Genomic DNA, 27513 nt, shown 5'->3' with positions numbered 1-27513 from the left:
ATCCATGCAACCATTTCTGAGTTATCTAAAAGTTCCCTTTTCCAGTCTTCGTTAAAAGTGCCATAGCACAGGGGTTTTTTTTGCGTATAATTGTACAGTGTATAATTTTACATGACTAGTAAAATTATTTTATCATAAGAATTTGTCCCTAATCACTGTTGCTAAATGGAAAAGCAAGCTTCTAAAGTTGAAAGGCACAATCATAATCCCTGTAAGATGTATTAGAAGCTTGCTGATACTGTATGAAGCTCTCATCACTCCAGAAGGCAGGGCTCCAGCATGGATATCATTTCAGCTAAGCAAGTCAGCAAGGACAAAACCCAGTGTGCTAACATGAGCAGTACGCCAATGGGCACATTTACTGTCCCTCCACTCTCTCCACTGGTGGTGCTGCTCTTTTGTTAGGGGAGTGAGTTCAGGATTCTTGTGAATTTCAATCTCTCCACTGACTGGCAAGAACAGAGACAGAGCGAGGAGGCAGAACAGATGCAATGCATAATGTCCTACCTTCTGCATGCCACCTCTTGGGCTTTTACATCACATGCTCTCCCAGGGATACCTGGCATGATAGGCCTAATTTCAAATCTGCCAGTCTTAACAGCATTCTTCAGCCCCCAGGACAAACGTGAGTGCTTTCATGTTTAGCGGTGGGGACCAAATGAATTCTGTTCCTATCTCCCGGTCCTCTGTCCTACACTCAGCCTAATAGGATCTCCATACCCACAGTGTTCACTTTGTCTCCCTTGACCCTCTCTTCCCCATATTTACAAAACAAATAAAGTTTCCCATACCAGGAAGCATTCCCCATCCTTCCTTTTCTTTGCTTGCTAGCCACCTGCTCTCCCACTTGGCTAACTTTATGCTGGTTCCTCCTTTCTCCCGGCCACAACTGCTGCTGTGATGGGCTCAGATGAAGTGCCACCAGGGAGCAGTAGGGAATCAGGACCATTGATATGTATGCTGGAGGAGAAAGCATGGCCTTGATTGAGCTCCGCCTACCAGAACTTCACCCTGCACCCACATGGTCCAACCCAGCCATTTAGGGAAATGCGCTCTCCCTAAAGATTAGCTGGATTGTATTAAACATTTGTCTCTCCTTTCCTTAGCTCCATTGACAACTCCATTATCCACTTTTTGCACCAGCGGTGTAACCTTTTAACCTTTCCTCTCCCGGGGCTTGCTGATTCTAACCGCTTCCCTCTTTTGAAGATCTTCCTTCCCTTTCCTACTCGAAAACCTGTTTTCCATGCTCTGCTCACCTCTTACCATGGTTACTGTAACTTCTTCCTGTCCAACTTCCCTGCTGTGAAGCACTGACATAACCTCTCCTCCCCAGCCATTCCATTCTCTACGCTTCTCCCAGTCTATTAGCTTTACTGTCCCCTTCATTGCCTTGCCCTTCCTGAAAAATACTCTCCTTCTTCTGTGTCTGAAACAGTTCCCTCTCTCTGCCTGCAAAGCACTTGGTGTCCTCCTTAATATCCCACTTTTAAAAGCACCTCTTTGAGCAGTCCTTCCTTCCTGCCTTCCTCCTCCTCAATCTCCTTCTCTCCTGCATGGAACCAGTTATGTCTTGTCTTGTGTTTGATTTTACGGTCTTAGAACCTCAGCAAGTTCCTGTGCAGCCTTGAGTCCCACTCACCCCTCACAGCATCAGACCCACTGACTGTGTTAGCTCTTTGTGCTCTGCCAATTTACAGCACGGTAACCTGTGCGAACACCGTTGTACCACAATGTCACGTGTGTAATGGTATTTAGTGCACTTTCATATACATTTGTGTAAAAACACTGCAGCAGCAGTGTACACTGAACAGTACTATTAGCGCTTCATAGTTTCCATGTTTTTGGTGCGGAGGGGGTTCTTCTATAACTTTAATGTTTCAAACGTATTTGTTTCTTAATCATGAGGCTCGGGGATTTCCTTTATAGTCAAATGTGTGGTAAATTCTCTTGCCACACAAAATTGCTTCAGGGTTTTGGCTCGTACAAAAAAAAATATGCTTGTCATGCAGCTGTCACATCAATAGAATTTAAGCAAACCCTAATCCCTTTGCTCATTTTTCCTGGAGATTGCGCTAGTCAAGTAAGCGCAAACGTTTGAGCTGTTGCCCATTCTGAATTTCAAATTCCTTCCACGTCATTATAATTATGAATGCATTTCAGTACATTACGGGAAGTATGCCTTCCCTAGCATAAATTCCGTACGTCATGGTATATGACAAGTACAGAACATGTCTGCCACAAAAGAACAGGAAGTCCTAAAGCAGCATGGTTGGGATTTTGTGATTTGGTCACCAGTTTTTCAGTTTGCTTGACATCTGGAAGGATGTGCTTGTCAACATATACATTGAATTTAGGGAATACTTTAAAGGCAAACACGATGTGAATACACTGTTGCAACAAAAGAACAAAAAGTTTTGGTTTCCCTTCTTTTAAGGAGATTCTTTTCTTGGTTTTAAAACTGTAAATACTAATACTGGAATGGATCACCTCTTTGTCTGTGATCATTTATATGGTGCCTTCAGTGCCTACATCTGATTTTAATTTTGTAGCTTCAGAGGTAGAAAGTTACTAGGTTTTTTGTCTTACAAAGAGTTGTATGGGTTGGTAATATTATCTGGCTGCTTTCAGATGCCACAGTGAGGAGCATAGTATAAGGCCTAAAACTTTAGTTGCTTCTCCATGTGGTAAATAGCTTCCTCATACTTTAGCCTAACCTACATATGGTACCTAGAATAGTTTAGATCAGTGGCTCTCAAACTGTGGTACATGGATGAGTGGTGGTCCACAGAGAGCTTCTGGGAACATTCCTAACTTCCAACTTCTAAATTGTTTTAAAAATTATTAAAATGCATTAAATATTTTCTTAAGATAGGACAACATTCTGGTACCTTTACTCATGTTGAGCAGCACCTTGCTCTGTATGTACTGTCACCTGGACAACCCATGGAATAAGTTGCTTTCAATGTCAGAGCATGAGAATTTAGCCCGAACTGCATAACAATCACTATAGTTGCTACACAGATGTTATGCAGTTGGGAATGGGAAGGGAGGTTCTCTGCAGGAATCATATATGGGAGGGTGATTGTTCCACAAACCTGCCTGGGGCTTTGTGCAGAATCCAACCCTTGTTGGGGAATTGTTTGTTAGGATCAAGCTTATTATACGTGGGGCTGTTAGCACTGCATATTATTAAGGTTGTTCAATACTTCCTACTTGAAATTTTCAGCTGCTTATGTAGCTTTGCCAAATTTTAACTATTCGGGTTGAAATTTCCCACGCCAGGTGTCTGCCTCAGGCTAAATTGTCTTGGAACATTTCAGCCAAAATGTTCGAGCTGTTTCTGAGAACAAGGATGGGGGAAACTTTGTTTTGCCCTTTTCAAATATGCTGGAAAACTTTTCTTTGAGATGCTCTAGTGCCCTATGCTTTAGAGCAGAAATTTGAAATTTGGCGGGGAGCCTTTGTATCAGGGATTTGCCTTTTGGTATTCCTGGGAAAACCCACTCAAATATGACCAAGTTATGAGCCTTTGGAAAAAGTCACCATTTGCACATGCACAGCAGATCTTCTTAGAGTTTAACAGCTGAAATCTCTGAAGATTGCATCCTTGCAGAGCCCGTTGGAACCTACCTCAGCTCCTACTGCTGACCAAACCACACATGCATCATTCCCACAGAGTGACCGAGCACACCTGAGCTCAGGGGGTTCAGAGAATTAAACTGGGATAAGGATCCTAGTGAGACTGGGGGTGGGAGGGAAAGTAGAGAGAAACTGGAACTGGGGGTGGTGATGTCAAGGCTGGAACAGGGAAGCAGGGGGACTGAAGCTGGTGAGGGAAACAGTGGGGAGGATTGGGGGCTAGTTTCAGGGGATTAGGGACACCTGAGATAGGCACAGGAGCTGTGGGGAGAGGAGGCAACTGTGACTGGCTGGCCAAAGAGTCTGGGGACAAGGAGTCAGGGTGGATGGAGGGAGGGGACAGGACTGGACCTGGCTAGACAAGGAGACTAGGACTGGGATGAAAAGCCAGGGGTGGGAAAGAGAAAAGACAGGGCAGATTAGTGGGGAGTAGGCAGAAGGGGTAAAGCTTGGTGGGGGGAAGGGGAGAAGAGGCAAAAGGGTCTGTGAACCACTAGGCCAGTCCCTTCCAGAGCACGGATTGGAACCCAAGATTCCTGAGTCTCACCATTCATCTGCTCTCAGCAGATATCTGTGAAAGCCACTGATGATGTGTCCCTTCCCCGTCTAGTGCTGGTCTACACGGAGGATGACACCCTACTCCTCTGTCAATTATTCTGCTAGTTCAAGTAGCAGAAGTCTGTGTGGTGGATCTAAAGTTCCTGCTGCTGCCCCATGTGGATGTCAATATGATGCCACAGGATGGAATTTCTGTTTGTTTGTTTTTTCTCTAAGAAACCTAGGAAATTACACGAACTATGTTAAAAGAACATTATTAAGGTTGCACGGTCAGGCACTCAAGCACCAGTTGCACAGTCAAGCACCATCCTGTCTTTTCTTATAACCCCCTGCCTCATTTGCTACACACCTTCCAACTTCTGCACCAAATAAAATGGGTCCTACAGACAAGTCTCCTTCACTACACAGCCCTGACTCACACCTAAAGCATCTTCATCCTATGCCCTGAATGAGGGAGGGATCCTGTATCATAATACATGCGCACAAGTGGACCGAATCAAGGTTGCATTTGCAACCTAATATTTGAGTGCTTGACATGGTAACATTAAATTAATGTCCATATTGAACACAATATGTTGCTTATTGTCGCAAACTGTTTTTCCAAACGTAAACAGAGAATAAACTGATGGGATATTGTCTGTCAGAGTGTACAGACATCCTAAAACAATACTTTTTGCAAACTGCCCTTTTCATCGCAGATGGGATGTTGGTGCTGAAACCTGATGAAGACACTGTTAAATGTATCTTGCAGTCCCAAACTACCTGTTGAAGGTACAACAGACCCCAGTTGTGTCCTGCTCAATTGCTAAATCTCCAGCTCCCCCTCCACAACCTTTACAGGGTGGTTACCGTATTTTTCCGTATATAAGACGCCCCCATGTATAAGACGCCCCCAACTTTTCTAACCCCAAATTCAGGTTTTTTGTTTTGTTTTCTTTGCCGCTCCAGCCGCGCTTCAGCTGTCCCCCCCCCCCCCCGACTTTGCCGCTCAGGCACAGGAAGAGAACGCCGAGTCCGCTTCGCCTGCCGCCCGGCCCCGCTTACCCGTCCCCGCTTCTTTGGCTGCCCGGCTCCGGGTCCCCGTCCATGGCCGCCCGGCCCCGCTTCCCCGGTCCCGCTTCGCCGGATCCAGCCACGTGCAGGCAGCGCGGTAAGGGGGCAGGGAGGGGGTGTTGGCGAGAGGGCAGGGGAGTTCAGTGGTGGGGGGGTGGATAGGGGTTGGGGGGGTCAGAAGGCAGGGAACAGGGGGCTCACTTCCGTGTATAAGACTACCCTCAATTTTTAGTCTAAGGATTTTAGGAAAAAGTATAGTCTTATATACGGAAAAATATGGTATGTATCCTCAGTGCAATATTCTGCAACATAAGCATAAATAAAACTGGCAACATCAATTTCATTGTTTTTTACATGTGTTACAATGTTTGCCAGCGTCATGGTGACAATACAAGTGGAATAAGAGCTGTGCATGTAACAGCAGGTTGGACGCTGATTCACTTTCATTGCTATTTGCCTCTCGTGCCTCCTATTCATACTTAGAAATGAAGTAACTTCTGGTAGTACTTGAGACCCCAATGCTAATGAGATCAGCATAGATCCGTGGAGGGTTCTTTCCTTTACCTCTCCTATGCTCCTCTGAGTGAGGATTGGTTTCCCGTTCTTATCACATGAGTCAGACAGAGGTGAGAACACTTAACGGTCATACCAACTCTAGGGAGAAGGGTGGTGCTGGCTAGTTTTCCCATGTCTCCAGTGGCAGGAATAGTAGGAGGTGAGGAATGAGGAAGTAGAAGGAAAGAAAGGGGTGGAAGCAAATTCGGGGGGAGAGAGAATCTCAAACCACCTCTAAAAATGAGCCCATCAGCCGGTGACGAACTAGGCAGCTCTGCTGTTTTTTGCACCCCGTGTAATCTGTCTATGTAGTTTTAGGCCCCAATCCAGCAAAGCAGCTAAAGCGCATACTGAACTTTGTGAACAAGTAATCCCACTAAATCGGACTGTGACTGGAACTGTGCACATACTTAACCGCATGGCTGGATTGGGGCCTTATTGTATTTATATTGCTTTTATATTGGCGTGTTATTTATATGAACATGGGGAGAGCAAACTCACATGCATGCCCGTGTGCTTTTCTTGATTTCCAATCAACGCTGCGCTATATTGCACTCCTAATTATAGGTTTGTGCTCTTCTATGGCTCATGATTGAGCCCTAAATAGAAAAGAGAGTAATTTCTAAGGATTTAAGTGACTCAATCTGCCATTATTAAAAAGTGCTTTCATAAGGAAACGAGGTTTTCATTTGGATCCTGTGATTATACTTTGTGTGTATATATTGTTTTAACAGATTAAAGGCTTTGCGTGGAAGACTGCGGCTGGATAAGAGTTACTAACTTTTGGAAACTGAAGATGGTGCTACCGTGGAAACAGTTGTTCCTGCTTTCTTTCATTGGCTGCCTCGGAGGTAATGATATATGATAATTTCTAACTTCTAAATTAGAACTGTACTTTGGTCACTTCTTTAAGGGAAAAAAATATTGAAAGTGCCAAGCTGAACTATATAGAAATCGAACATGCATTGTAGAATTTAAAATGTCAATAGCGTTCTCAAATAACTGCTCTATTTGTTTGTTACATTGGGCCACACTATTCAAACAAGTAAAAGAGTTGATGTTATTGCAGATATTGTTAGTTATACTCCTATTGTAGCAAAGCAAATATTTTGAAAAAAAAATCTGTAGGTATTAAGTTTAAGTTTAGATGGGAAAGTTTAGATGGGAAATGTTGCAATTCAGTATATTATCCAGTATATTATCCAGACAGACAGACAGACAGACTGCTTCAGCTTTTGTTTCAACTCCATATACTTCAGAATGGGTCTGTTCACAAAGGATACTACTGCACTCTCACCATACCAGTTCACAACTTGTAGGTTGGTTTTTCCACTCTAGCAGCCCAACTAATTCACAGTGCCTGGAACTTTTGATGCCTTCCAGTTCTGCTCTCCTGCTGCGACCTTAACTTTTCTACCACTTCATTCTTTGCTTCATTGAGGTCAGCAGCAGCAGCGGCTCCTAATTTTGCTTTGTGGTCTTGTGTTCTGTGTGTGTTCTTGTTTACAATCTCTAATAATCTCAGAAGGTGGAAAGGAACAAAGAGCCCTATCTTGTCCTCTGGAGCTACATCATGGTAACCACATCCACAGTGACTTCACTGCCTATTCGACTTCACTGGGATTGCAAAAAGCAGAATTTGCCCTCAGTGCTCATAGATGCCCTGCCACCCAACACACATGTTCTTCATCCAGCAGTTGTAGTGTCAGTATGTTTGTATTGTTCTGTCAGTGGTCATCCCAAAGGAGTTCAGTGTTATTTTGAGCTATCTCATTCAATAAAGCTCTTGGATGCACTCGAATCTGCATTGAGAGAAAAGACAAATTCCTTTTCAATAAATCTCGTGGCAAGTCAAGGCAGAGCACAGGTAACAGACTGACTCCAGAACCAGAGAAGAGACCTGAAGTGGCAGGGGGCTATTCTACAGCAAACACATTCCTGCCTTGTTGAAAACCCTAAACGGATGGTCTCTCTCATAGGTTTTTGCATCTGGACACGTGAATGTGGATTTAGAGACAGTTGACTTGCTAAGATGATCTAAAGATGATCCCTCTGAAGAGCAGGATCTGGTGATTGACTCTATTGATGCCTGTCGAAGTGAAGGAGGAGAAGCAATCTGTTATTTCTGAAGTAGTGTATTAATTGCAGAAATAATGTCTGCAGGCAAAATTCCTACATCTGGAACAAAAACTCCCTCTAGGAGAAATGCAATTGTGTTTTCTTTAAAACATGAAAGGCTGCTCAAAACACAAAATCTATAAACAGACTATGGGCCAAATTCGGGACCTACACCAAACAGAGGTGTTTATTCGCTGCGAAAGCACTATTAACATATGCCTATATTCTGGCTGGTGGCAATGTTAATTGGTGTGCAGGATTATGGGTGTTGGCACATAGATAAATCGGAGCACTTCAGGACACAAGACTGAGACCCAGCAGACCTGTGTTCTGCTCCTGACTCTGCTGCAGACTTGCAGTGTGACCTCAGGCAAGTCAGGTAACCTTCCTGGGACTCAATTTTTCCCATTTGCAAAGCCGGGGTGCCAGTGTCATGAACACCATGAATTCAAACATTAGAAGACAGACAAGAAAAATCCCCTGATGTTCAGAAATACGAACTGCCTTTTTTTTAGGGCCGCCTTCTGGTTATGAATTAACACTCAAGTTTGGGGGCCTTCCCCTCCCTCATCACCTCCAGACCAATTGGCATAACTCTGCCCTTCTCTTTTTCTTCTCCTTAGTTCCCTTCTGGCAGTCAGCGTCCCCTGTGTCTCTAGTGCTTCCCTCAGGCACTCTCGCCTTTCCAGCTCACGCTCTGTTGCTTCTGGGGCCCTACAACAATCTGACTTTCTCAGGGCCCACGGGAAGTCCTATAGCATTAGGATAGAAGGGAGAGGGCCGCAGGGAGTCACTTCCATACTGGGGGAAATCTTGGGATGCTGCTGAGGAGGCTGTTGTTGTGTGGATCTCCTCACTGCTTCCCCTGCCTGGTTTGCTGTTCAGCAGCACGTTCAAAGCCTGGAAGATGAGGCTCTGCCCTGGAGGAGCTCATCAAGCTGGGAGCAGTGGCCTGTGGTGGCCAAAGGCTGCCACTACAACCCAAAGCCATCAGCCGAGGGTTCCACCACATCCTCCGATGTGAGGCCTGCATCCTCACTCCCCGCTTGGGGAGGAATTCCCATGTAAGGAACCTGCTGCAAAATTAGGGAGCCCATGAAAGCTTCAGGGGAACTGGCAGTTACTTTCCTTCCTGCGTAAGATACATGGAGCCCTACAGATGAAAAGCACTGTGTGGGTACTAACTTATTCATAACCAGCGTATGGAGCTTGCCCCCTTATCCCTGGGGTCTACATTACCTCTTCCCTCTGCGGTTCCCATCTTCAGAGCCTGAAGAACGTCCACCCCAAGGACTGGGTGGAGGAGCCAGGATATGGATAGCTAATTTTCCATCACATCCCAAAGAGCTGTTTGGAAAGAGGTAAGCATTCATTTATCCATAAAAAATTGGCTCTCTCTATTCTCCTTCTGCTGTGTTTTGACAAAAATGTCAAACCAAAAGTTTGGGATTTTGACTAATACAAATTTTGCAGAAAGCGTTTGGCTTTTTTGTGTGTGGAAAACTTTGACTTTTCCATTTTGAGGTTTTTAATTTAAAAACTTTTCAGCCAAGAATGTTTAGTTTTCAGATTTCTGGCATTTTCAATAAAAAGTCAAAAATTTCCCTGCAAAATTTCTACAAAATCATTTTTTTTTCATTTGTCAATTTTTTTCCCACAGGGAGAGGTGGAGGGATGGGACAAGATGCCTTCTGACCACTTCTCCCCTAGGCATATTACCTGCTAGGATTTGTCTAATCAATGTATGGACAGTTATTTTAAGGTTATAAATATATTTACAATTTAAAACAAAATCAGTTAGTGTTCCCCACCTGCCAACTCATTCCAGGAATCTTTTACCTTTGCTACAGTTGGGGAATTACTTGCAGGGTCAAATGCAATAGTACCCTCTGTATTTTGGTTAATAACCTGCAATATGCGGATAATCAGTAACTTGTCTAACAGGGTTAGCATTCAAAGATGTTACAGAGTCTCTGTCTAACAGAGTTAATGTTCAAAGGCAGTGTGTTATCTGTTAATTCATATACAAAGTAAACAAAGATTACAGTTACCCTGTTTACTCTAAATAATCAAGATTTTGTAAAGAGAAAAGTCAGTACCAAAACTGTTTCAAAATCTTTATTAGCAATCTAAGCATATTTCATATTGCAGTGTTTGAGCCTCGTATTCCCAATGGATGTAGATTTTTTTCATTAGAAATTGTTTCTTATGTAAATACAAATCATGTGTGAATGTCTTTCCTGCCATAAATGACGCTTCTCGTGAAACAGAAACGTGTTTCTAGTATAATGAATGAATTTGTTACTTACAGCATTGCTGTGTGTGACTAGTGGTGCTTTCAGGTCAACTGAGCCAGGTTTTTTCCTTTTGTTCCCAGACTTCTAGTCATTTTTGGCTTTTAAGTTTTTGTTTGCGGCATTGTTTGTACCCGGATGTCTTTTCTTGTGGTATTATTGATGCTTATGCCACTTGATTTTAATGTTAATTAAATGATGATTAAATTTGATTTTTCTTTTTACATCCTAATTTTCAGGGATATAAATGGCATTGGATTCTGGAGTGGCTTGAAAAGGTCTGAGAGTACCATGGGGATCTTTTGCATGCTTTGTAATTAATGTTATTCAGTAGAGTGTAGTGTATGGAAAAGCACTGTGTAGGTGCAATGCTGTTGTGTTTAATATAATTAAAGTTTGTCCATGTTTAAATAACTATTTAAATGGATACTTTGTGCTCCATAATAACATGCTAATTTGTCTATCATATATATTGTGTCACTGGCTGCACCTGTCTAATGATTTATAGATAGGCAGTAAGAATGTTCATAGCCTTGACTATGATTGTCCATTTTAAAGAATTGGATATTGCATTAGAAGGTATTGTGTGCTACTGTCCCAAACTTAGGGAGGAAAACAATTAACCTACCAAGAGTCCTGCCTATGGAAAATATCTACGCAGATGCTTTCCTATAGTGGAGTAATGCTTGACAAAATGCAGGATGTTACAGTATGATCAACATATCTGTCACATGGGTTGATATATTCAATAGCACCTCATAAAGTTTCAAAGGAATTGTCTGTAATGGAAAATTCCTTGTTAATATACACAAGTGTGCCCAAATGCAGATCTCATTAATATGTTGTAATTTAAGGATAACTCTTTTACAGATGAGATAACATTCACATACTAATAAAGGTTAACACTTTTTAGAACAATGCCCAGAAGAGGAGAGCATCAGTTTCACAAAGCAAACTGTGTGCGTGTTTGTGTTTAAAGGGCCTTAGTTATATCTTAAATCATATGGACAAGGTTCATGTCTTGTCAGTGTTTGACATGAAGAATGAGGATAATTGCAAGTCTCTGAACTCATTGAAACACTTTAGGCCAGGTTGTGCCTGGTCCTTGTACTGATGTTTGGTGGAGAGGGAGATGTACAAGATCAGTTACAGTCACATTCCCAACCCTTGGTGGAGTACTGGGTGTCCTTCCTCCTAGCAACTCTTGGGAACGCCTCAGGAGAAAGTGGGTCTATCACACCATGCTGAAGGAGGAGTGTACACTTCTCTGTCCTAAGGGATGTAGAGTGCACACTTTCCCATCCTGTGCCTCCTGGAACTCTGAGAAGAATTGTTGTAGAGCTTTTTCTGGAGTAAGCAAGTCATTTTTATTCTTGTGCAGATGTACATGTCTGTGGTAATGATACAAAAAGAGCTTGTCAGTAATATTCCCATTATTTTAAGGTTGGTTGCAATGCTGTGGGCAGCACCAAAATTGACTTTGGGCCAAGATTTTTAGAAGTGACTAGCTAGTGATTTTGGGTGCTTCAGGTTTTTGCCAACCAGCATGAGACACCTTTAAAGGGGTCCAATTTTCAGAAAATTCTGAAAATTAAGCCCTTTTAAGGTGACTGGAACTGGGACACCCAAAATGAACTTACTCCTAAAAAATTTGCCTTTATCATCCAGAAAGCTGGTAATAGGTACAATCAGTTGGCCTGAAACACTCTTTGTTGAAAATTTTATTTGGCTTCACACAGCTTCAAGATGCAGTAAGTTGCAGAGAAAACCAGCTAAATAGCTTGCGCAAATAAGCACTCCAATAACTATGAAACTCAGTGCCTAATTCTCTACAACTGTTCCTTTAGCATCCTCAGCACTACACACTGAGCTTTTTAGCCCTAGAAACTTAGACTTAGCCCTAGACTTTATTTGGAGAAGTACATGACCTCTTGATAAAATGCTAGGAGTCCATCCGTTGAAAAACGTTGTGCCCTTTTAAAAAAAAGTTATTTTATGTCACATTAGCCCTTTGGGTTATCTTTAAAAGTGGCTTACATTTGAAAGCAAGTCTTGGTTTTGCTGTTTATGGAGAACTGTAATTCTCAGGATTCAGCGTAAACTGCAAGGTAATTTGTTCTAATCCATGTTATAGCATTCTGAGTCCAAATGGACATACCTACTTGCATATTGAATAATTATAGAAATGCACTTTCTAGTTCTGTACAAAGAGAATTTCAGTAAAAGACACAGTATGAGAGGAGCAAGCCAAAATGTGTTATTTATAAGCTGATTTCCTGAATAAAACAATGACTTGCAGAGTTTATATCAACAGCCATGGACCTTTTTCTATTATTTCACTGAACAATATCCTAGCCACAAACAATATCCTGCAACATTTGGTTATTAATCAATTAAGTTTTGGTTTGAAATATTTAACTTACAATTTATGATTGCGATGCCAGTGACTGAACCACTCGTGCTTGAGGTGCAAGTGATTTAATTTGGAAAATATTATATCTCTTGCAGACTGTAATTTTAGCTAATGCTTTTTACAAATGATTCATCTTCAAAAACATTTAATGGTATTAATTTATTGTCAACTTTAGCAGCATTAAACACTGACTTAGAAGAAACGATTGTTGTTGTTTTTAAAGCCACTCAATTCGTTTAATTTATGCTAGTTCTAGCTTTAAAGGCATATGAATAAAACTGATGACAGATAAAATCAAGTCCTTAATTTTCTATAAGTAATCATTTAGATATGATAAAAAGACTTTTAAATAAGCAATTGCTTTTTATATTAAATTTTAATCCATTGACAATATCAATTTTTTTAAAAAAGCCCAAACCAAAAACTTGGCCCTGTCAGCATTCGTGGCATGTACTTGTGTTCCATTCAGATTAGTGGCGCACAGTGGAATTTGTGTTCTCCAATTACATTTGTTCAGATTCTTCCTTAATTTAACTCTATTGCTGCAATTGTGAAATCAACAGATTTACAATAGGAGTGGACTTTCCCTTTACATCTAAATAAGAGCAATGCAAAACTTCATACCTTACTTCTTACCTCTTGGTAGTGGAAGCTGAGATGTACAAGGAGGAAGACTTATATCTGGATTAAGGCACTGGCTGAGGAGAGCTAGGTTTAGTTTCTGGTTCTGCCACAGCCTCTCTGTGACCTTGTTCAGTTTACTCAATCTCAGTGATGTAGTGCCCTCCCCTGAAAGGGGAGAATAAACTTTCCTTTCACCCACCCTTTGTCTATGTTGTCCATGTAGGTGGTTACCTTTTCAGAGCAGAGACTGTGTATTTGGACAGTTCCAAGCACAATGGGGCCTTAAATCCTGAGTGAGGACTGTGGGTGCCACTGTAATACAAATAACCCCCTCAACGCATGAGACTGCTACTAAAGGGTTGATAATACATGTGCTATACTCATTAATTGTCCTATACAAATTACATTCTTGTTAGAAAGTGGGGTCCTGAGCTAATGACTTCATAAACTAAGGCAAAATATAGTCCAGACAAAGATGGGGGGAAGAAGGAAAGGTGTTCAACATGACCCTTAATCCGTTTCCGTCCTCCACTTCCCTGTTCTCCCTTTCTCCTCTCCTTACCCTCCTCCTGTTGCCCTTAGATTCCCTTCAGTGACCCCTACGCCATGTTTCACTTCCAGTTTTTCCTTCCTTCACCCCTTCTAGAACTGTTGCCGACTGCAGTTTGCTAATCCATCATGTATCACAACGTGGGTAGTGGATTCAGCTATGGAGTGTGTCCAGTGAATAACATCAATTGAATAGTGGTGGGCGTCGGTGGTGTCACTTGAGCCTCTCTTTGGCCTGCAGGTGTACTGCTTTTACATACCATATCACAAGTGGTTCGGTGGAGTGGGTCTGCTGGAATCCTTGAGCATCAGTAGTAAAAGCAGTGGACCTAATGCTGCTAAGTAGCTGTTAGCAGTAATACTGCATCTGTTTATAATCAGTATTTTTGAAGACCTGAGGCAGAGCCAGGCATAATTTGAGAAGGCAGAGTTCAAGCTTCCTTGTACTACCAGAGCTCAACTAAAAGTCTAAGTCCTGGAGTTTGGGGCTGCTGTGTGTTAATTCTAACATCACCCTTTTATTTGAACTGTTTAAAGGCTATCAAGTCTTTTCAAAGTGAACTTTTAAAAATCTTCTATGTAGTGCTGCAATTTAGATTATATACAGACAGATTTTAATAAAAATGCACTACAAGCATTAAGCAAATGATTAAGCACATTTTAAAAATACTCCTTTAATTATCATTTAGACAGATCTCAGGGAAATCTGAGTATGTTAATGGAAGAAGCAATTTTAAGTGTTTTGTCCATAAACTGAAATCACTGCAATTTCCTCCCCCCCCCTAAGATTTTTTTGCAGTTTAGCATTGTGATAGCATCATTTCTAGAGAAATGAAGATGTCATTGATCTTGGCTTTATAAATCTTGACTTTCTTTGTCTGTACAGATAAACTTACTTCAAATTAGCTCTGCTATTGCAGTATCCTTAGTCTTGAATTGCTTTTGGTTTATCCCATTTAAATCTTGACAGTTTATCAAAGTAGAGATGTGAGAATGCCCGAGCGAGAGAAAAGAAGAGTCCTGGGCACTTATTTTTTAAATAGCTAGATATATCAATATCTCATTGGTCATGTGTATTTATTTTTTTGCAGTTTACCTAAGGGAGGGCAGAGATGGTTATTTAGCACTTTAAGGTACAAGGTGCTTTACAGAACCAATAAGAGGCAGGAAGAAAAAAACAACAAAGCAAACATCTCCAAAGATGAGATTGAGTTAAAATGCGTAGAGGAGGAGACAGGAGGGGAAGGATGGTCCAGTGGTTAGGGTGGTAGGCTGTGTTTTGAGAGACCTGGGGTCAATTTCATGCTCCCCCACAGACTTCCTGTGTAACCTTGCGCATGTCACTTAGTCTCTATGTAGCACTGTTCCTTGTCTTTGTCATGAGTATAACTGCTCTACAGAGGTGTTGTGAAGATAAATACACATGAAGATTGTGAGGTGCTAGATAGTACAATGATGGGGACCATGTAAGTATCTAAGACAGTGGAATGAAAGAGGACTTGCTTAGAGAAACACCCATGTTTGTGCTAAGAGTGACTGACTAGATTCGCTGACTTTGCTTCCTTTTCGCCTGGCTGTCTTGCTCCCTGGTGTAGGACTATTGGGAGGTTCACTTCATAATAAAAAGTAAATAGTATTTGACACTAGAGTTTTGCTCTTGTAGCGTTTGTGCAGTGTGTGTGGCAGCTGACTTTCCCTCCTGTTCTTGCTGACTGTTGGCTTCACATCTGTCTCACTGCAGAACAAAAGTGGAGGAGGGGGCACAAGGTGTAAGAAAGGGGAGGGGAGAGAGCTGGTGCAGGACCAGACCCTTAAAAGGGAGTGGACAAGAGCTGAAGCCTGTTTGGAGGGATTAAAGACTGGGAAGAAGAGGGAGGTGTGAGGGACAGGGAGAAAGCGCCAGAAAGAGAAATTTGAAGAGGGTGAAGGGAAGACTTTTTACAACAACAAAACACTATCCTGCCAGCATGCCCCAAGACAGCTATGGAGAAGCCGCTTCAAGGAGTCAGACAGCTAGCTCAGTCTCCTGTTAGTTGCTGCCACAGACGGCCTAGTGTTGTAGACACCTCAGGTGAAATCCTGGCCCCTTGAAAATGTCCCATTAACTTCAGTAGGTTCGAGATTTCACCACAGCTCTCCAGGAAACTGCACTCAAACAGTAAAGAACCATTAAATTGGACTTCCAGCCATTGTTAACCTGGATTAAATTTGACCCAAAGATCTGGAGCTGAAAGGGTCTGTGTCCCATTTACAGTCCCTTGAGTTATTCAGTTAATTTTTCTGAGGATTCATTTGATTTCCGGAACTTTCAAGCATCCATTTTGACCTCAATTTAAGACTTTTTTTAAGGCTGTCGGAATTTTTGTAGAAGGCCCCTGCAGTAGACAACTGTCAGTGTAATGATGAAGGTATTTTAAGACAACAATGCAGTGAATCCTGTACAAAAGACTACTCTTAGTAAATAGCTTCTGTGTGAAGAGACCAACCCGAACATATTGAAGACTATTTTACTTCACGAATTTTAGAAGGCCACCTCTGTTTGCCAACCCCCAGCGTGGCAAACTACTGTTCACCAGGCCCCACGTTGCTAAAGTATTTCCTTGTAACTGAGATTGTCATTACTGGATGGAATCAAGCATTTTGTGCTTGTGGGCAAGAATGATTCATTATCAGTACAAGCTCTCTAAATTGTTAGATTTCCTTCATCAGACTTTTTAGATGTTCCGGTTATTTACCTATTAACCTTCCGTTCCACTCTCTGAAGTGCTGTACAATGTTAGCTGAATTCTGGGTAGGATTCAATAGCCTGGAGCTTAATTGGAAGGAACAACCACAGCCAAAAGCACAGTTATTACATTTAGCGAATGTAAAACAGCCTGAATACAGAGACCATATGCTACTGTAATAAAACACGAGTACCTAGGAAAGGAATGGTGTTATGAGAAATCTTCTGTGCAGCATGAGTTAAACTACAGTAATGACTGCACTAACTTGAACTATTAAAAAGAGAAACGTGCTTAAAAGAAATTCACAAGCAGCAGCATTGGCCAAGCTCTTGGGGGGGTGATACATCCTCTATGTAACTGCATCACAGGCAGAATCAGAGCGAGGAGCCGGCATAGCTGGCCATGGGGTGATCATCTAATTGCAGAGTTATCTTCTGGTGGCATAGAGCTGGCATTACACGTCGTACAACCCTCTCCTCCCTTCGGCCAGAGTACTGATTTGGCCAAGGCTTATCTATGCCCGCTGATTCCTAGCTGCTTTAATGGCCCAGAGTCTCATTTGCAGCTGGTGTAATTTAGAACAGCCTTCTGACTACACAAAATTATCCTGGGAGACAAACCTAGGATCAGCAGAATTCAAAAGGCACCTTTGTGATTCCTTCTCTGAGCTGCACTATATACTTCTCTACCTTCTTCAGGGTACTGGGCCATAATCTCTAAATATTGGTTAAATTAGTGAATTTGTATATTTTCATTGCACTACACTTCTGTGTTTGGTAAGTTTCATGTGCACATCGCTGGTTAATAGTTCCATGGTGCCTGACATGATGAAGTCAGCTCTCGTTACTCTCCATCAAAGATCATGTTATATAGATCTTCATACCCAGATAACAAAACATTTTTGGAAGCAGAAAGATTAGTTTTTTAGTTAATTTTCTTTTTGGATGACTCTTCAGAGAAGTAGAAAAAAGAAGAGCCACACATCTTGAATTTTTCAGTTGAAAGCCATTGTGCTCTGTATAGTCCCAGAAATAAATAAGATGGTACTCTCAGCTCTCATTTTCATTTTGTGTGAAATATGAAAAATGAAATAAAAGCTGTTTTTGAAAGGAGAAACTTTAGAGTACTGTTTGACTTTACGTTTCTGGGCCTTTCTCAATTTGTGATGCTGCTGCTAATGTGTGTGCCCTTGCATTGCTAAATATGTCAGCAAAACACTAAAAGCTAAATCGTGTTGAGTGCCTATCGTAGGGTGACCAGATAGAAAATGTGAAAAAATTGTGATGGGGTTGGGGTAATAGGTACTTATATACCAAAAAGCCCTGAATATCAGGACTGTCCCTAGAAAATCGGGACATCTGGTCACCCTAGGCTGTCATGACTTCCATCCTTTGTAATACCACTGAAGCCAATGAACAAGATGCCTGTCAGTAAAGAATTTGATTCCAAGAGCTCCATTCTGGTCTTAAATAACAGTGAGGGTAATTAACTGTTGGAACAATTTATCCACCATTTTGTGGTGGATTTCCCATCACTGGTGATATTTAAATCAAGACTGGATGTTTTTTCTAGAAGATCTGTGCTCTAGTTCAACCACAACTATTGGACCAGAAGCAGGAATTAATTTAGGGAAGTTATATGACCTCTGTTAAGCAGGGTGATCAGACTGGGTCCCTTCTGGTCTTAGAATCTATGAATGTCAGATCTGTCCATACAGATCAGTGAAAAGTGGAACAGCATGATCAGATTGAGAACACCTTAAAAATTGTCCTCTATTACTTCAAATATCTTTGTCATTGCTCAAGGACTATTTGGAGGTAAACTAGACTGATGCTGCACTTCTAAACAGTTGGTTAGGACAGATTTGCACAAATGATGATGCACTTTTTCCAGATTTGAAGGCTAAAAGAACATGGTTAGACTAAATATTAGGAGGGATGTGAAATACTGATCATATTTTCCAGAAGCCCAGATAAGAAAATGTTTGCTCGCATATTCAAATACAGATTTCTCAAAATAAACAATATGTAGTAAAATGTGTGATTCCATTCAAGTATAGGATCAGGCCAAATGTCCATCTAATCCAGAATCCATTCTCCTATAGTGAATTATTATGGAATAATTTGTCCTTAAGGAGTGTTTCTTCCTAACCTCATCAGATAGTCACATAAGGGTTTATATTAAATTAAAGTAAATGTAATCCTCTATGCACAACTGTAGATGTTCTCACTATCCATATAAATGTCTATCTAATCCTTTTAAAAATTCTACCCATTGCCTTAAGTATTATCATATGGCAGTAAGTTCCACAGGTTGATAGTGTTTGGTAAAGATTATCCCTTTTTATTAGTATTATATTTGTTGCCTTTCAATTTCATAGACAGCAATGCCTCTTTTATATTTTAATTGTGTTCTTTAAACAAATAATGAAATCAAACCCTAAGCGTTCTTACTGATTTATAAAGGGATTTCTAACCTTAGCTGCCATTATCTTACAGTTAGAAATGTAAATCCAAAACACATCAAAAGAACAATTTTTTTTTTAGTCTTGCTTTTTAATGTAGTTAGCGGTGTCTGCTAAAATGAGTGGTGACCTTTTGCAAATTGCAGAAATTCACATCATGGATTCTGCAAAGAATCTTCGTACTGCAGTTCTGTAGTAAAGCTTTCTGGGCTTCTAAGGGCACAATATAAAAGGCAGTGATTGATCAAGGAAACTCTGCAAAGAATCTCATAGGCATCCTGGTCTTCAGAGCCGACAGTATTGTATTACTTTGATAATGCCTGCATATCTGTTTTGTTAAGCGGCAGACCTTATACATGGGCTTCATACTGAGTAAAATATACTGAAACCAAGACTAGATGTACCATAGAAGTACATTGTATTCCCTTTAAAGGATCTCGTTACAAAAATAACTTAACCAAACCAAACCCTTGTGTACTGCTTTGATAGAACAGTAAATGTACTAATACTTGGTCAGCAAGCTTGTTGATATAAAAAATGTGCTTAGGCACAACCTGATGCAGTCACAAATGTGTTAATCTGTCCACAAATTAATATATGCACACATACAAAATGGGAAATGACTGCCTAGGAAAGAGTATACCACAAAGGGATCCGGGGGTCCTAGTGGTCACAAGCTAAGTAGAAGTCAACAGTGTAACGTTGTTGCAAAAAAAGCAAACATCATTCTGGGATGGATTAACAGGAGTGTTATAAGCAAGACATGAGAAGTAATTCTTTCGTTCTACTCCATGCTGATTGGGTCTCAACTGGAGTATTGTGTCCAGCTCTGGGCACCACATTTCAGGAAAGTGGACAAATTGGAGAAAATCCAGAGAAGAGCAACAAAAATGATTAAAGGTCTAAAAAACATGACCTATGAGGGAAAATTGAAAAAAATGGGTTTGTTTAGTCAGGAGAAGAGAAGACTGAGAAGGGACATAACAGTTTTCAAGTACATAAAAGGCTGTTACAAAAATTGCTCTCTTTCACCTCTGAGAATAGGACACGAAGTAATGGGCTTAATTATGTTCCAGCAAGGATGGTTTAGATTGGACAGTGGAAAAAACTTCCCAACTGTCAGAGTGGTTAAGCACTGGAATAAATTGCCTAGAGAGGTTGTGGAATTTCCATCATTGAAGATTTTTAAGAATAGGTTAGACACAAACCTGTCAGGGATGTTTTAGATAATAATTAGTCCTGCCATGAGTGCAGGGGACTGGACTAGATGACCTCTCAAGGTCCCTTCCAGTCCTATGATTCTGCAGTGATTGGAGACTAATCAAACTTTCTTTTCTTGTTAGTGATATGCTAAGTCCTGGAAAGACGAGTGGGGGCTAAGGGCAACTTGTATTTGATTGCGTAACTTCTAATCCTTGTGAAACGGTTATGGTGGTGTTTCATATACAGGGAGCGAGGGATATCTTTGTATTCTAGATAAGAAAGCGAAGGAAGGAAACAGATGTCTAAAAAGACATTAGCAACATTTGCCAAGTATCATGGTTGGCACGACAACAGATTTGATAGTATTGTTGACATCATCATTAGTGACTACAGGATGCATCCTGGAATTGAGGAAATTCATCATTTTAGAAAGAGTAGTGAAGCAGCACAGGAAGCAGTAGTGCCAAGAGTCCCCTGATGGGACACTTGTTTCTGAAGAGGAAGCAATCTCCCTAATTGCCACCAACTTGCTGGAATGGCCACAAGGTGCCAGAGGGTGGGTACATTTTGACACCTCTGCAGGCAGTGTTTATGGATGGATGCTGCTGCATACAGATGGAACATTGAAGACTTGCTAGAGGAGCTGAGAGTGCATTTTTAACTCTTCCCTCTGCAGTCCTGCAGTGTGTACACATTTATACATAAACCCATTTGAAATGGAGCTAACAGCTGGGTCAGTAATATACATATTGTGCAAAGAACATAATCTAGCTGTTTCTTTGGTGTGCTGCTTTGGAGTTTTTGCCTCATGGCCTATTTGAGACCTACTAACTTCCATGCAAGTGCATCTATCTGTTTTCTTACAATTGCTCCCTTCCCGTGTTTGGTTATTCACTACCTAGGTACTGCCTACATCCTTGATTCTGAATGATCTGGGTGCAAGGAATCTTTGGTTGGGTTGTTTGTGCATATCCAGCATAGTTGACCCTAATTCTTGTTTGGTGACCTTGGGTATGGGGTATCCTTAGGTGCTATCATGAGAGACTTAAACGTTAGCATGGCTTCCAAGGTGTGAGGAAGGGGTAAGGGGAGTCCACTAATGACACGTCTAGACTAGGACAAAAGGTTTGGGGTGTGTTAAGTGTTACCTAACACGTTTTAAGAGACTGATTATAAATTCCTACTCTAGAAAAGGCAAATTGTGTTTTTAATGTGTATCTGTTAGAGATTAGTGTCAAGCTGTCCTATAGTGGCTGAAGAGAGTGAGTGCCAACCTCAAGGCGGACTTTTAAGAAGCAGGGCACAAACCCCCAAATAGTTGTGAGTCCTATGTTTAGATTTCACCAACCAATTATCAGGTATAAACTCCTCAGGCACTACAACCGCTTTAACATGGAGTCATAGACAATCCCCATGGGCACTCCAATCTATCTTGCCACCCAGGTGAGCCTGTTGTTGTGATAGATGGTCCCGTATACCAAAAATCACAACAATATTCAGGTTACTCCCAATCCCAAAGGATGGTCATTTACCCCAGGTGAGTTGCACCTTAGAGCTAACACCAAAGACAATGCTTGTAGCCAATCCTGTAATAATCTATTTAAAGATTTATTAACTAGGAAAAGGAAATAAGAGAGTTACTTACAAAGTTAAAGCAGGTAAGCATATGTACATACAAATGAGCTCCAGTCTTAAGTTTCAAGAAGTAATAAAGTTTCTATATATCTTTTAGGGAGGGCTAACCCAGGCCAACTACTGGCGATCTTTTGCTTATGCTTAGTAATCCTTGCCCCCTCAGCCTCCAAGCAGCATAAAAGATACAGTTCCTCCTTGTTAGGCCTTTTTATTCTTTTCCCCATTCTGCTTTTAGTTGCCTGTTCAGCAGGAGGGAAGAATTCTCCTCTTTGTGGGGAATTGAGAGTGGAGAGCAATCAACAGTCTTTTGCCCTCTGATGTTCTGCAGTGGTTCCTCTGGTGCTGATGAGCCTTTTTTGTTGGGCAGGAGATAACACGTCCTGTTGGAATCTAGTATTGCACACTTGTTAATGCTCCTCTCCTGTTTGGTGATGTACAGTTACAGAGCAAACACTTCTCTGTATCCCAAGTTCTAAGTTTCAGAGTGGTAGCCGGGTTAGTCTGTATCAGCAAAAACAATGAGGAGTAGTTGATATAAAAAAGATAAGTGCATATAGCAACTTACCAGCATTCCATAAAGTCTAAAAACGAAACACATTTTTATAAAACTCTAATACCTGTTTGAACAATACTGAGATGCAGGTGAGCCAGACTGGTTCTAGCTATGTATTTGTCAGTGTTCAGCTGAGACCTAGGGGCCTCGGCATGAGCCGGCACCTTGTCTGCCAGTGTCCCGGGAAGCCCGACTCTTCTAGTAAGAGAGAAAGGGCCTGACTTCATTTAACTTCTTCCCCAGCACAGCCTCAGTCTGATATCCTGTGTTGTGCTTGCCACTTAGCTGGGCATTGTTGTGGATTCAGCTAGTATTGCTTAAGGGTAAGATTAATCTGAGCTGAGTTAGGCCAACACTGAGTCCTTGAGAAAAATCTAGCTCTAAGTGGTATCTAAGGGAGGGTGTCCAAGTGGCACTAAAAGCACGCCGTTATTTCTAAGGCATAAAGGAAAGCAGGGCTCTTTCGGGGGGGGATCTATCCCCAAACTGTGCTACAGTGGACTGAATGCTAGAAGGAATTGATAAAATCTTTTCCATTTCTTGTCAGTAATGGTCTCTTCCCTGCTTGCACATACATCCTTCCATTACGTTAGAGGAAGGAAGAAACAGGAGTGGTTTAATAATCTTATATTTTACACAGTACCTCCCCAGGCTGAGGGATAGCAAAACACTTTATAAATGTCACAAACTCGTGCCCAAACTACTGCGCAGAATTGCTTCATCCAGAACTTCTCTCCAGAGTGAAACGTGGCAGCTGTGTTAACAGCACCCGCTGCACAACAGATTAGAAAAGTAATTGAATAATATTGTCCATTTGAAACTGTAGGGGGATTTGGAGAAGCAGAATTTAATTAACCAAGTATCTAGCAGTTTCTTTAAATTCTGAGTCTCAGATTCCCTGGTACGGCAAGACTAGTATGAGCCAAAGTGCCTTCATTAAGCTTTTTAGGATCCCTGATGTCAGGGTGTGACCAGTGTTGGTTGAGCTCTTAGAGCAGCCTCAAGGCTCTTCTGAACTTCATCCATTTGCTCACATCAACAAGCAATATCTTTAGTAGCATCTCTAGCAGCATCAGAGTGTAGCAGTGTTTCAGCCATAGCTCTTTTTCTTCATGGACACCCCCTGGGCCAGTTGGCTAGGAGTTGGGGTGTCATGGAGATGCTATATTGGCTCTCTACACCACCAAGAGATTCACCCTACGCAAGGACAAACCTGAAAAAGCTGGTTAGTGGAGCCAAGGATCTGGCACTGCAGCTCCAGCAGCAGAATCTCCAGCAATGCTATGTGGTGTGATGGTACCTGTGTTGCCTGACATACTGAGGAATGATGCAGAGTAGAACTGAGAAACAATGGATTTTTTCAGTTTGGCAGCTGAACTGAAAAATCCAATTTGAGTCTAACCAGATTTCTTGATCAATTCGAAAAACTCAGGAAAAAATTCATTCAAATCAACTGAAACAGTTGTGGGTCAACTTGAAACAATCTTTTTTTTTTAAACTAATTTCAGGTTCACTGAGACTTTTTGGTTAACCCAAAACATTTTTTCTTAGATTTTTGTTTTAATTCAGTCAATTTTTGGTATTTTCCCTTTTAACTTGGCAAAATTTGAAAACAAAATGCTATTCAAGTCCAGACGACATGTTTTGAAATAGTCAAAGTGAAACATTTCCACTTTTTTTATTATTTTTCATTTTTTTCACCCAAAACTATTTATCAGATTTGACCCATATTTGTGAATACTTTGTGTCATAAAAATTGCATTTTTCGATGAAATGTGTTTGCCATGCCACCCTCCAAAAAAAAAGTCACTTAGCTCTAATCCAGGGACATCCAGATCTGAATGCATGAGTCTCTAGCTAGAGCTAAAGAGCCAGTTTCTTAACCTGGGACCTGTAACAGAGCCAGGTTCTCTGTACACCAAGCGCAGAGGGGGATATGTAACACACAGTGATCAGTGGGCTATAGGCTTTCTGGAGAATATTGGACAGGGGAAGTTCATCCTCAGTGTCTGAGGCCTACAGCGGTTTGAATTCTGAACAAGCTGCCACTTATAATGACCACAACCTTAGCTGAGGCTGGGGATTGAATGGAGGAACCCACCAAACCTAAAAGCAGCATTTCTTCAGCCTGAGTAAATGGAGCGTCTCTGCAGTTAGTGGCTCTAACAGGCACATCTGTGAATCAGTGTAACAGGCACATCTTTTGTGAATCAGGCACTGAGGAGGACAAACTCTGACCGGTGGGTTTCCGTACTGACTCAGAGGGAAAACAAGAACCAAAGTGCTGAAATAACTCATTTCAGTTAGGGAAATAAAGCATGTTAACAAGTTGGTAGGATAAATTTGCAAGTTTTATCTCCTCTAGTAGCGTGTGAGATTAATTTGTTCTGCTTGCTCGATTTCTTGTCATTTATTAATATTTATATGGTGCTTAAAATGTGTTTGGCTGTCTTATAAAACAAATACAGACCCAGTCCCTGCCCAAAGGAACTTACAATCTAATTTTAGGTCTGAGTCAATAAGTAATGATAAAAACTGTTGTGGGAGGGAAAGCAGAGAAACAGGAGTTACACTTACAAAGCAAATACTGCAGTAATATTTCGTACTTGAACATGAAAATTGTAAAGATAGTACTGGAGACACACTGTATGCATAACGAAAGCTAAAATGCTACCAAATTTCTTAATTTCCTTGTGGAGCATACATATACCATGCTGTATTACCCTGTTAATGTTGTCTATAAATATTTCTTCTCACCGATTGGGTGTTTGGTTACTAGTGGTGACCTTCAGCTTTGCCTCTCAAGTTTATGGCTTTATGGTAAATCTAAGCGACGGTGTGTGTGGGTGTGTATTATGCTGGGAGACGTGTGTTGAATTGTATAGGTGATGAATGAGGAGTGTGTACTGCAGGGAGGGGGGCTGCATGTGCTGGCTGTATTAGTGTGCTGAGGGATTTTGTGTTAATTTGTTTGAGGGTATGGGTTGTGTTGGGGGTTTGTGTTGTTGTATGGGTGGCGAATCAATTTTTGAAGAAGTGTGGCTGCTTGGCTAAGTAATCTGTGCAATCTGCCTCATATCACTGACTCATTACAACCAGTGAAGTTGGTGCATACAAAGTAGCTGTAAAGGTGGTGATTTGTTGTTACTTCTGATATCATAAAGGTGTAGGACAGGGATTGGCAACCTATGGCACACGTGCCAAAGGCGGCACGTGAGCTGATTTTCGGTGGCACTCACACTGCCCGGGTCCTGGTCACCGGTCCGGGGGGGTGGGCTCTGCATTTTAATTTAATTTTAAATGAAGCTTCTTAAACATTTTAAAAACCTTATTTACTTTACATACAACAATAGTTTAGTTCTATATTATAGGCTTATAGAAAGAGACCTTCTAAAAACGTTAAAATGTATTACTGGTGCATGAAACCTTAAATTAGAGTGAATAAATGAAGACTCGGCACACCACTTCTGAAAGGTTGCCGATCCCTGGTGTAGGTCTTTTAGCAGAGATAGATACTGTTTTATTACCTATAGATACCAGAATAAGGGCCTCCTCCCCTTTTTCTACCCCCCTGTACCAACATAGAATAACTTGAAAGACTGGGACCTAAAGGATCCTCATTTAGGGCTGCCTTTCTAACGTCACCAGGAGGTGGTGCTGGGAGGCTGAAATCAGGAAACAAACTGGGGAGGAAAAAAAAGAATACTTTTCCATTTTCTCATACCTTTCAGTGTGAAGGGATTTAGTTTGCTCTTTACACAAATATTCCCCTTTGGTGAGATACCTAAGAGAGAAAATACCTGCCCAAATTACAGGTTTCAGAAAGTAATGGGTATGTGAAAGCAGAGGATTATAATAGAAAGTGTTTTTTGTAATCTTAGCTAGGGTGGTCACTACTGTTGCCCATTTGAACACATTACATGAAAAGACTTAAGTTGAGTCCTCCTACAAACCATAAAATGAGAAATCCTGTTGAAACATTTGAAAGATATGGATGAAAAGAGAGGTTTATAGCGACGATTAATGTAATTTTCTCAGTAAACTTCACAATACCTTTATTGGTTTCCACCTTCTGAACACGCAGGCATCATATAATAATAGGAAGGCAGTTGGAAGACTTTTCTCTTTATGAGTAAATAGCTATATTGATTGGGTTTTTTTTATTTTTTCCACACTGTATGTACCGTGAAATTCTTTCTAGAAAAAATAGAATGGAGAAACAGAATCCCATCACTTCTAACCTCCTACTGATGTCGCTATTAAACCAGCTGACAAGGACAGTGCAAAGAGTTGTCGTCAAAAGATGTGTGTGTCAGAGAGGGAGTTTAGCTCAGTGACTCTAGAATAAACATTTAAGGAGAGAAAATGTAGTGGAGATAATTGTGCTTCTCCTAATAAATCACATTATAGTATAAAGCTGAGAAACAAATGCCTCATGTTTTGAAATGAAATGAGCATTGATTTCCCCAGTTAAAAACTACAAACCCCTGCATAAAGGCATGTTCAATTAGCTGGAAGATTACAAACTCAAGTTAAAACTTAGAGCTTATGTCAGGTAGTTTGAAATACATGGTGCCAAGGACCTACTGTTGTTGGCTAGTCGGGAACTTTCCAACATCATGTTAAGTAAGAACGTGTATAGGCAATGGCAGCAGAGAGGAATAGAATTCTTGATCTGCCCAGGACAAAGACAGACCTGCTATTTAGTGAGTTACAAGGCAAAAATGCAACCTGCTCTTTCTGGACATTCACACTGAAAGCACAGTGCAGTGTAAAGCTAGCTGAAACTCAGGATTTATATTTCACAGGAAACTTGACCATTTCAAAATTTGGTTTCATTCTGATTCAGAATGAATCATCTGTTTTTCCCAAAGTTTTCCATAAAATGGAAATCCTGTAAAAGTTTCATTTTGTAGAGGCCAACACACGGTTCTTCTGAAACATACTCCCTGGAACCCCTGCAGCTGCTCATTAAAGTTAACATGATTCTTGTTAGTTTCACCACTGCCCATTGCTGAGTAGCAGCTGTGAAACTGGGCAGTTGACCCCTTGCTATTCAGTGGTGGGTAGCCATGAAGCTGACAATAATCTTTCAGTTTCAGTCAGCTGCTGCCAGTTTTCAGGAT

At 41.2% G+C, this 27513-nt stretch overlaps 1 protein-coding gene across 1 annotated transcript in view; it reads left to right on the top strand.

Annotated features, from left to right (window-relative positions):
- The window catches only part of CNTN3 (contactin 3), a 231164-nt gene that overhangs the window by 55063 nt on the left and 148588 nt on the right, over nucleotides 1-27513 (top strand). The window contains exon 2 of the mRNA XM_045022552.1: nucleotides 6543-6659. Coding sequence (XP_044878487.1) covers nucleotides 6605-6659 — 55 coding nt within the window. The 5' untranslated portion in view covers nucleotides 6543-6604. The remainder of the gene's footprint in view (nucleotides 1-6542; nucleotides 6660-27513) is intronic.

The sequence above is a fragment of the Mauremys mutica genome, chromosome 7 (assembly GCF_020497125.1).
Source record: "Mauremys mutica isolate MM-2020 ecotype Southern chromosome 7, ASM2049712v1, whole genome shotgun sequence".
Lineage (NCBI taxonomy): Eukaryota > Metazoa > Chordata > Testudines > Geoemydidae > Mauremys > Mauremys mutica.
This window is presented reverse-complemented; position numbering and strand designations above follow the sequence as displayed.